General features: G+C 39.8%; 1 protein-coding gene across 1 annotated transcript; it reads left to right on the top strand.

The window, feature by feature from the left end:
* The first annotated feature begins 1,023 nt into the window (after positions 1 to 1,023).
* calm1a (calmodulin 1a) lies at positions 1,024 to 7,877 on the top strand. Its single transcript, XM_026328429.1, has 6 exons — positions 1,024 to 1,157; positions 5,555 to 5,585; positions 5,719 to 5,862; positions 5,980 to 6,086; positions 6,275 to 6,410; positions 6,689 to 7,877. Exons 1-6 carry the CDS (start codon positions 1,155 to 1,157, stop codon positions 6,715 to 6,717), a joined length of 450 nt encoding a protein of 149 aa, XP_026184214.1. The 5' UTR covers positions 1,024 to 1,154; the 3' UTR covers positions 6,718 to 7,877.
* Positions 7,878 to 12,163: the final 4,286 nt, after the last annotated feature.

Genomic DNA, 12,163 nt, shown 5'->3' with positions numbered 1-12,163 from the left:
GTGTAAAAGCATATTTTAAACCACCTTTACCTTTACTTTATGTGTGGATTAGAAATAAAATCCATTCTTCTGTTTGGAGAATGCAGGGGTTGTTTACTTGTCCACAAAAATTCTGACAAAATTATTGTGACAAATGAATTTTCAGTTTTTTTTAGAGCTCTTGGCAGTTGTAATTATGTGACTAACTCAAAGTCAAATGTCAAAGTCTGCTTTATTGTCAATTCTGCCACATGTAGAGCACATACAGAGAATTGAAATTTCGTTACACTCAGACCTTTGGTGCATAGAGATAACTCATTCATTGATATCTGTCCTATAGTATTAACATCTACCTGTTGTCAGGTGAACATTTCCTGCAGTCTGCTGTAGTGCCAGTGTGCCATTTGCTGCACAAATGACCAACTGCCTGTATGATACTTGAAGACCCATGAGTGAAATTGTCCAATATCAGATGAAACATGATGCCACAAATTTGACTGCTGAAAAGACAACTTGCATAATTTAAACATGTTTAAGCCTTTCCACTATGGTATCACTCTTTAGACCTCATTTAATGCTAGATAAGCATTAGAAATTCCTGAATCTAAGGAAAAAAATAAGTGGAGTAATCTTGACTGAGTTAAGATTTCAATAAGAGGAATTTTTTCCGAATAATTTCTTATTTAAATAAAATACAAATTAATGTTGTGACAGAGCACTTGCATATTGTAAATAGGGTGTTAAATAAGGGTTCTGCATCCATGTGGATCCGGATCTGATGGTGTTCAACAGCAAATGTTTTCCATATGGCTCACAGACCATGAAAAACATGTCTCACATAAGTGTGCTTATTGTAACCTGGCTGAACTCAGCTTCTCCTTCTAAACAGAGTTGAAGTTTTTTCTTCAACTCAGAAACTCGTTTAAATCAGAGTAGCCTCCCTGTATGAAACATGCCAAGCCCAGGCACGTGTACGCGCAGAGCAGCAGGTGCACGTGTATAGAAAATCAGAAGGAACGCCTTTTTGAATTTCTCCATAGTGCGGAGGAATACCGTGAGTCGTACGGCGGTGGTTCGTCTTGCCTCCCTGTCTCCAGCCAGTCTTGTTCTGTGGCAGCCGTCCATTTCCTCTCTCCGGTAGCGTTAGCACACCAACGTTTTTAACTCTAACAGACATGGTGAGTATTTAATCAACCACTCTTTACGTCGTGTCTACTTGAACTTGTGTGTGGAAATGACCGAATACCAGGTGGGGCTTGTAAAGTCTCTCCCTGGTAGTCGTTTGTTGAAATATCCTGAAGCCTTCATTGCGGAGGGCGCGCGTACTGGGTTCGTACCTGCCGCGGAGTTAACGCTAGCTAACCGAGGCGGCTCGATAAGCAACACGCCTCACCATCACATACCGGTAGCGTTAACTAGTTGCTAACTAGTACGGCATGTTACAGGTGGCCACATATGGCATTAGTTAGTTATGCCGGCTCGGTTCACTGACAGTGTTAGCATCACAGCTAGTCCTAGTCACCAGTTTTCCGGGCAGCTGTAACCCAACATCTGTTAAGTTTGCAGTATCGAGTCCTTAACGTTATTTAGTTTTTCAGGTGATGTTGGATTCGCAGCTGTTTCAGGTGTACACTACATTTTGGATGCCAGACATTACCTTGACATCCAACCACGGAAAAGCCTAATGGGTGGTGCACAGGCATATCTACGTTTCTGATCGCCGGTTTTTGCTACCATGGCTATCAGATATGTTAATAATATGCTTTCATATGTTTTGATAGCTGTTCTGAGACGAAAGTACGACATATAATGTAACTGCTGCATAAATTGCGGTGGTACCAACAGCCATTCCTAGTTAGATCATATAATGTGGTGTAACAGCTGCATGTAGTCACCTAACCACAGAACAGACAGGGCACATGTTCATTAACGTTACAGGAAAACCTATCTAGAGCACTAGGTTTTTGCAGTCCCCTGAACCCATCATAAGCTTTTTGCTTGTTCACTGCACAAACATCTTTGGTTTTTACCTTTTTAACAAATCCTGCACTCTTGAGTTCACAGTTGATTATTTTCTGGGTCACACCAAGAGTTAATTTTGGTTAAATCTAAAATTGCCAAGATTTAATAGGTGTTGATGTTTGATGCTGTATTTAATCTATGTTTGATACTATATGCATTGAACATACAGTGGATATGAGCTTTTTTTTATGGGAGCTTGTATTATTTGCCTTTTCACTAACTTCATCTCAGTCTTTGAGTAGTCTGACTAGGTTTCCCAGTTACTTGTAACATACATTGTACTGAACTATTGACAAATCATTTGAATTTCTCTTATAGATTTTAAATTGATGTCAAGCCCTTACAGGTTTCTGTAGTTTAACTTTCTCTTATTACCTGTTGGATTGGTTTCCCCAGATACATGATTGGTTTGAGGTTGCCATAGCTACATAGTTGGCAAAGTTTGATACAGGAAGTAGAAAGCTTTTGGTGGATTGAGAAATCGCTGCATTTGTCATGGTTCCTTTAGATTTGTGGGATTAGTTTGAAGCAGAAAGACTTATCTTGTGAGTTCTTGAGGTGTGAATCACACGTTCATCATAAATTTGCTGGAAGTGAGACAAAATTGACACATTCATGTTCGTGCAGTCAGCTTTGTTCGCCACACTATACACAGACGTAGTGGGTGTGACACAAATCACTCTGCATTGCCACCTTTTTGATAGTGTAGTGGTTATAAATAGATAACATAGAGCATAGTTTATTCCTCAAAAAACACTTTTTAAAATAAAATAGACTACTTTAAAAAGTTGTTTGCGGTCATTTATTACTGATATCTTTATTAATACTGAGTTTCATAGAAGTAGGAAGTAGAAGATAGCAGAGTCCGTAATTTAGCTAAAACTTTTGAGTTTCCTTAATATAAAATTTGTTAATGTTGGTGAGGGATCCTTTGAGTAAATCATACATGCAAGGCAAACTATCTAATGGGAATGTGGTTGGTAGAGCCAAGCAATACAGCGCCAGCAATGGCAGTAAATAGAAATTTGTCCACACAGTGTAATAAAGACGTGCTTTCAGTCACAACTTAGTCTTGTAGATTTAATTTAAAAAAATTTTTTTCCTACATTTAGTAGCTCATAATGTTTAGTTTATTTATTTATAATAAATAGAATAAAAACCTTAACACAGTAATTTGTGGAAGCTGTGGCAGCTTTGAGTCTTCTTAGGTAAGTCTCCACAAGCTTTGAAATTGCTTGCCTGGATTTGGGCAGTTTGACAGGAAGCTGTCTTCAGGTCTCTCCAGAGGTGTCCTATGGTGTGTTATTCTTAGCTTTATCAGTAATTTATGCTTTTTTTTTTTTAATCCTTTTCTCAGTTTCTCTGTAATACATTAAAATATCAGTGCTAATAATACTCAAGCTGAGTTTAAGCCTTATATTTTTTGTTGTACTGTCAGTAGTCATGAACCTTTGGGTCCTAAATGTTGTTGGCAGCAGTGTCCTGTGGAGCCCCAGAAGTCCCTATCTCAGTAGTGAAGAGCACACTGTTGGGGAAATTAGTGTGTCACCCACAGAAAGTCTTAGATGGGGGCTCTGCCAGGACGGGGCCTGTTTGTGACCCAAAAATACAAATGTGACCCATGATGCTCCATAGGAGGTCAGATGACCAGCCAACTGATCCTCCCTAGGTGCTGCAACAGTAGCAGTGAGATGACAGAGCTCAGATTAGTACATGTATACACACACAGACAGAACCCTTGTGGCCTCCCCTGGTCTGGACACTATTACTTTCACATACCTTAAATCAATTTTCCTAACAGATTTCAGTGACCACCTCTGCTCTGGCCTTCTGGCCACTACACACACACACACACACACACACACACACACACACACACACACACACACACACACACACACACTCTCACTCACACTCTCACTCTCACTCTCACTATCTGTCAAATTGTTGAAGGCCCTTCACCTATTGAATTACTGAAGGAGGTGTGGACTCTTCACCACCCCTTCTTTATATTTGTTGAAGAGGTGGAAGGTAAGCCTTTGACTGTCCTACCTAGAGATACACACACACTCTGACATAGGAAGCAGGGTTCCTCACCCAGCTGGTTGCAAGAGACAAGATCAGAAAGAAAGATGGACATTTAGGCAGACAGATTTATTGAGATAAACTGGCAAACCTCAACAGAAGGACCAGCTGCACCATCAGCTCATTATCCAGCTGCAATCAGCAGACACCGCCCGTCAGGTCAGTGCCTATCTACTGACCTTTGCCACTCCAGGACTGTGAAAACTTCTCTCATCTCTTTACTCTTGAAGGATTGAAAGACAATTCCCGCAGTCATCTTAAAAGCTCGTTCACATTTCCATCGACCTATTTATCCATCCAGGAGGACTAAAAACATCTTTTACCCACTGAAATTAAGGCTCAGACTTGTCTCTTCTATTGAGTTTTGTAACTCTTCAGAGATGACAAAGTCTGTTCTATGTTTCCTTCCATTCATTTTAACATTCAGGAACAACCGATAAATGTCTGGCCATTATTGTTTTCATCCAGCTGTTCCTCCCATCTTAAGACATCTTTCGTGCCCTTCTTGCCATCCTTCCGTCATCATGCTGCCTAAGAAAGTTGCTCTGTACCCAGCAGACGATGAGCTGGTGAGCCTGTCTACGGTCTATGACCTCTTGGATGAACAGCAGCATTTCTACAAAGAGCTCATCCAGCAGCAGGAGAGGAACTACAGAGCCTTCCTACAGATGCTGATGGACATGTCATCCAGCCGCATGGACAGCCTGGTCAGAGAAATGCAAGACATGAGGAACTGCCTGCAGAGAACCAAGGCTGAGCTGGCTGAGGTCAAAAAACAGGGCGTCCAGAACAGCAAGCAGGCTGAGTGCCTAGCTGAAGGATTGGTGATGGTGCGGGGGGCATTAGATGGCCTTACCATCAAAACTGGAGTAACTGGCGGAGGTCCAGGAAGAGGTGTGGATCTGAGGCAGCGCAGAGGTGGTGGTGGGTTAAGGCTGGATGGAGGAGGAAGAGGAGGTGGAGATGTGAAAAAACCACAACCAAAAGCAGCGAAGCTAGTGGCAGACCTCACAGATATTCACTTTGAAGACATAAAGGTTGTACACATATAGCACAGGATAAGCAAGAATAAATGAGTTACCCAGAGGTTTTAACTGGTGTATATTGGTGTTAATAGCCAAAAACTGCTGTCAGTAATTTGGGGAGGATGTGGTTGTGGTTTCTCCTGGAAATAAATTTTTCTGTGCTGAAGCAGAGTTTATAGAAACATAACTGTTCCAGACTGCAACACTCTGCACACACTTTATTGTATGCTCACTTGTTCCATCTGACTGGTAATTGTTGCACAAGTGTGATGACTGTTGATGTTAGGTTGTTGCAACTTAGATGGACTTTTTAATATCTTGGATGTCAGTGAAAAATTTTCTCTGAATAGGACAGGGATTGGTTAAAACTAGTTTAGCATTTTGAAGTTGTATTCATTTTTCTGTCTTTCTTTCCCCTCTCCTCTTCTGATTTCATTTTTTAGGCTGACCAGCTAACAGAAGAGCAGATTGCAGGTAAGAGGACAGACATGATATCAGACATCTTAAACAAAATATAGCTTACACCTACTTACAATGTTTCGGGTGTTGTTGCTAATATGTTCTTTCATCCTTTATGCCACCGTGTTTTCTCCTTGTGTCCATCCAGAGTTCAAGGAGGCCTTCTCCCTCTTTGACAAGGATGGGGATGGGACCATCACCACTAAGGAGCTGGGCACTGTGATGAGGTCACTGGGTCAAAACCCAACTGAGGCTGAACTCCAGGACATGATCAACGAGGTGGATGCTGATGGTATGCTGGTTCTCCTCACTCTGGATGAATTTGTTTGTTAAATGTGTCTAATTAAACCAATATTATCATGTTTTGTTCATGTTTGTTTTAAGTTACTTCTACTCTTCTGCTCTGCAGGCAATGGGACTATTGACTTCCCTGAGTTCCTGACCATGATGGCACGGAAGATGAAGGATACTGACAGTGAGGAAGAGATCAGGGAGGCATTCAGGGTCTTTGATAAGGTAGGCCTGGTTGTGTCTTTGTACATTTTGTTTCTTTCTAAAAATAGTCTTTTCGTATCAGTAATGTTGCACTGACACACAAAATTCCTTAATCTCTGTTTAGTGTTGATAAAACTTGCTGTAGCATTTGTGCGACTGATGAATACTGTATGTGTTTAACCGCTTATATGGCCTCCGTCCCTGGACAGGATGGCAACGGCTACATCAGTGCGGCAGAGCTGCGTCATGTGATGACCAACCTGGGAGAGAAGCTGACAGATGAGGAAGTAGACGAGATGATCAGAGAAGCTGACATTGACGGAGATGGACAGGTCAACTATGAAGGTATGGGACAAAAAAAAAAAACAACACAAACAAGTTGTATGTGTAAAAGAGCACAGAGTCATGAAAACACACCTAATTCCCTCCATTATTGGTGTTGTGAATAATTCCTGTTGATGGAGTGGAGACAAACACTAATGATAGGTAGAAGCTTTATTTGTAAGTGAGGGTGTATCTAATGGCTGGTTCCTTTCAGTTTGATGAATCATGATTTTCTTTATTGAACACTGAACACACAAGTTGAACAGTTTTCCTGAATTGCTGTTTGTGTTTCCCTGCAGAATTTGTTCAGATGATGACTGCCAAATGAGCTGGGCTGACAACAAAGAATCAGTCAGCTGTTTCACTTACCTCTTATTGCAAAAATCTACATTTATTCATACTGTTCTGTATAGACAACTTAAACTGAATGTTGGAAAACTGAAAATCTGTCCATATAAACAAGCTCAAAAAAGGTAAAAGACAAAAAGAACCAAACTAAATTAATTTGCATGTACTGGCTTGTATTCCCTGCCCCCTTAGTGCTGAGCTGCCCAATCAGATCTCAACTTGTTAGCCAAGCAGCCTCTCTGCAGCTGGCTAGTTTGGCCACTGCTCCTCTGCTTCCTGGTTCCATCTGCCTGACATCATGATGATTATTTGGGCTGGACAATTGCCTTTCTTCTATGACTTTCTGTTTTCTGTTTTTCTGTTCTTCATGCATGCAGCTTTAGGTGGGTTACTGTTGAGAGCCTAATGACAGAAGGCTGTTGTTGGGCCTCAGGTCAGCCCGGGGCCCTCAAAAATGAAGAAGGGGTTAGGTTATAAATGGATGGGAGTGAGTGAATTGGTGAAAGCTTTGCAGTTTGCTTACCCAGAAGAAGTCTGTGACAACAGGGATATTTTTAAGAAAACTATTAAAATGGAATAAATAAGAACTAATTTTAGATTCTGTGCTTCTGGCATGTCAGGATACTCGCTTTATCCTTTGTGTGTTTACCTTTTTTGAGGGTGAAACTAGGATGGGGCATAGATTTGAGCCCCATGGGCAGTGGGTGCATCTTGGACTACTGGAGGGCTTGGGTGGGCTTTAAAGGTGATAATGTGCAAGTGCAATTTTTGGGGCAATAACCATATCATGAGTGTCAGTTTTTGCAGAGTTGGAGATTTACATATAAGTCAGAAGTAAACTGGTTATTCTTCACTGAAGCATGCTCAGGTACAGCGTATTGCCTCAAATATTGCATGTGTCTTCATGATTCTATGGGGGGTGTTAATTTCAGTTTAGTGTGGGGAAGGGTCGGCGCTTTGCTGCATTTCTATCTTGTGTTTGTGTGCGAGTTTGTGTGTGTGTGTGCGCGCGTGTGGGTGCAGCAAGGCCCGGCCCAGTCCGACTGTACTGTTCAGTTCAGTTGATCTGCATTCCAAGTTGTACATGCTAGTCTTTACATTTTGTTTTTCCAATAAAATACCATGTACTAACATCTTGTACTGGATCTCTGTTTGTGTCTTGATTTTGCACAAATGAACCAAGTTGTTTGTTCTCGAGTGAAGCCTGACTCGGTGGGGGACTCTGCTTTAACATTACTCATCTGTGCTGCTCATTGCACGTGATGTCTTAGACAGGCACTGAATGCAATTTGGGAATGGGATTGGTCAGCTCCTGTATTAGAGCTCCTAAATAAATCTTCACTAAAAGATGGTTAGTCTGGCTGTCAACAAAATCAGAAAAATGAAACTAGTTTCAGTCTTGTATCAACAATGTTATCAGACAGTATGGCCATTGAAGGATGGCACTTAGGAGAATGAGATTTAGGGTCAGAAATTCATACACAACAAATATTTTATGTAAACCTATCACCGTGGTTACCCTAATTATTGATACAGCTATTAAAAGTACTAGCAGGATCCAAGACAAACTAGTATAATATATCTATATCATTATGCACAGAAGTGTTAAGGGAGGGTTTTAAAAATATGGGACATTTAAAAGTGTGTACTCAAGCTGAGCATGTCGGTGTCCCTAACATGTCTTTTTGATGGTGCAGTTAGTTTGTGTGTGTCGAGGGGTGTCACAAGGACTCCTCCAGATCGTCAATAACGTCCGTCTGCAGATGAGGAGGTGTTGCCAGGCAACAGAGCCAGGCATGGGATGGGTAGAAGTGAAAGAGGGAGCAGAAAATCGTGGGAGTTTGAGAAGAGAGGAGACAAGAAGGGGGAGAGATGAACTGGTTGGAAGACAATAATAGAAACCCAGGACTTAAGGGAGAGCAAGAGAGCGATGGATAAAGAGAGGAAATGAAACCAGATCAAGTGAGCATCCTAAAGTCTATAACACGTCTTCTCATAAATTACCTGCCTGCTTCCCCTGTGATCCAAAAGCTGATATTCTGCTTTTGGTGAAAGCCAAAGGAAGGGGAAGTTGTAGTTCTACCAGCAGCACTAAAGGCTTAATTACTGTCCACAAGAAGTACAGCAATATATTTACACTACTGCTACTCACACTGATGTGGCATTGATGAGAAAGATGGAAAAGAGAGGGACAGAGAAGTGTAGGAGGTTCAGGATTTATCCATTTATCACACACACACACACACACACACACACACACACACACATTTAGTAGCTTTGGTTATGCAACTGTCTGAAGCATATTAACATATCTACTTCCTCTGTGCTTGCTATTGGCGAGCTGCTACTTCAATTTATTAACAGTTTCCAGAAGTTTCTTTCTTTCTCACATTTGTCTCAGATTCATGTCACGCACTGATTTAGTGTAACCACCATGCACAAAGGCACAAACACACACTCACACACACAGATATACAGACACACAATCCCCTACGTCAGGCGTCGGTGTTCATCCACATAAATATTTCAGTTTTTCAGAGTGTGTGTTGGATACACCATCACAGATATTTAGTGTGCTAGTTATTTCTTTTTCTTTGAAAGTCACCAAACAGAAATTGCAATACTTTCAAACTATGACAGAATAGAGCGGGCAGCATGTTCTCCTGGACTATAGACTGTCTCACCATCAGGCCACAGTATGTGGTATCTGCAGTACAGAGACCCCAAAAGGGACCCCACGCTTCTTTCCTGTTCACCCTCTGTATGTCAGACCTCCCCTACAGTACAACTCAGCACACTGACCAGCAGAGATGTTCTGATGTGGTGAATCACTGATGAGAGGACTTTGCTCAGACTCAGTGGAGGAGTCAATGAGGATCAAACTGTTAGCCATCACCTCCTACTCCCAGTATATACATTTATTAGGCGCGATTTTCACCACATACTATATGAAGGTTTAATTATCGTCACACTAAATTCAGGCATAATTTTCATTACATAGTAAATTAAGGTTTACTTCCACTACTTATTACACAGATATTATTTTCACCACATATCAAGGCATATTTTTTAATCTCATTTAATATTATAGTAATGACTAATTTTGCTATTACACATATATGACATATTACACAAAGGTGTAACTTTCATCATATATAACACTAGTCTGTAGGTGTTGGTGTTTGTGTCTATGAGTCAGCCCTGTGATAGACTGGTGATCTGTCCAGGGTGTACCCCCACTCCTCATACAGTGTCAGCTGGGATGGACTCCAGGATAAGCAGAATAGAGGATGGATAGAAGGACTACATTATTTTCAGTACATAATATAGTAAGGAATAATTTTCACCACAAACTATATTAAGGCAAAACAATTATGTCAAATTATACCAAAGCATTTTCCCTCCATACTGCAGACAAGACATATTTTTTATGCCTGCACATCATTTTCACTACACTAAGACACAATTACTAATTCATAACTATCACCATATATAACACAAAGGTATATTTTCATCTCACACCATGCTAAGGTGTATTTATCACCATTTACTCTAGTAATGGATAATTTTCATCAAGGCATAAATATTATAATTTTTATGTTATACTATATTAAGGCCTCATTTCACCACATGCTGTATTAGAGTACATTTTTTAAGTTGTACTATGCTAAGGTATATCTTTCCCCATGTAATATGGTAAGGCATCTTTTGACTTTATAACTTTTTATAACTTTATAACTAATTTATACCGAGGCATCATTTTTAAACAATACTGTATGTACAGACACATACTACTCTAAGGTATCACTTTCACCATGCTAAGTAGTAAGGTATAATCTTCAGAGCAAATATTATACCATTTTTCATGACAGAGTATACTGAGGTATTATTTTCACCGCAACATAGTAAAGCATTTTTACAGCATACTATTGTAAGTTATAGATTTTTATAATATATAACACAAAGGCTTAATTGTCATGTGATATTATAATAAATCATAATTTACACCACATTATAAAGTAATGCAGAATTTTCATGACATAATATACTAAAGTTAAATTTTCACCATATATCATGACAGTTTTCACTATTTTAAAGGCACAGTTTCATTTCAACAAAAGTAAAATGTAAATGTTCATATGGTTAAATTAAAAGTGCATTGTCACCCAGCTGATTCTTGCTTACTCATGAAAAGGAATATATATATGGAAAATATTTGGAAGATAAATGGCTTTCAAAAGACAATAAATCATTAGATAACCTGAGCTGAATTACAATAATATAATTACTAGGTTAAAAAGGTTATAATAGTCAAATGTAATACAGTACAACATGCAACATTTCTCCCTGAAGTCTAATTAAATATGGAATAGGGTAGACTATACTATTATATCCCATGTAAGAATGATCAGTTGTACAAATCAATGTGTAATGAAAAGGCAGGCTCCATATACAGTTAATGTCTGGGCCAAGGCCGTGTCCTTCCTGAGAGTTACTGATACCAGAGAGTCCAGTGGGGACCTCTGTAGTGGGGGGGGGGGGGCTCTGGTGTGGATGTGTGTGTGTGTTTGTGTGTGAGAGACTCTACTCGGCTTGTTGGCACTCCAGGACAAAACCTGTCAGCACTGTAATCCTCTGTTGACAAACACACTAAGGAGGACACACCTATTCACCGACAGACACACACATGAGACTGTAACACATACTGCCGACCCTGAGGTCACAGCCAGAGGGAATACCACACACAGACAGACACGCACAGACACAGACACACACACAGACCTCTATCTAAATATTAAGAATGAAAATAGTTTTTTTCTGAGCTTTGAGTGCACAAGAGCAGAAGAAATGACAAGCGAAAGAGCACAAAAGTTTTCATTATTCATTGTTTTTAACCACTTTTATTGTCTCAGTAATTACCACCATCCAAATTTACAGCACAAAGGACTCACTGAATCAGTTCATCCTTTCATTCCTAACAGCATCAGAAACTACTCTCCAGAAAATAGAATCATAATTTATTTTCTAAAATAATAGCAATAATACATTTGGAACAATCAAATATACAACAATAATTCTTTGTATTTAGAATCAAAGCTTGAAAATAAAAAAAACAATATTCATCTGGTTGTACAGTATGTCTGTGACAGGACATGATGACGACACAATTACCATTACTATGGCTGCACTTACACACAACAGTGTCTGATTTTTTGGAAAATGTGTGTGATCCCTCCCAGTTTGTTAAAAATCTAAATGTTACACAGGAGCTTGAGTGTACATGAAAAGTAACTGGCTATCCCTCGTGTTGTTGCATTTGGTTTTTGTAGGTGGTTCTCTTATTTGTTCAACCACTGCAGCAAATTTTTCTAGACAGGAAACATTAAAATAGAATGAAATGTTTGTTTTACAGTTACATTAGATGA

The sequence above is a fragment of the Mastacembelus armatus genome, chromosome 22 (genome assembly GCF_900324485.2).
Source record: "Mastacembelus armatus chromosome 22, fMasArm1.2, whole genome shotgun sequence".
Lineage (NCBI taxonomy): Eukaryota > Metazoa > Chordata > Actinopteri > Synbranchiformes > Mastacembelidae > Mastacembelus > Mastacembelus armatus.
This window is presented reverse-complemented; position numbering and strand designations above follow the sequence as displayed.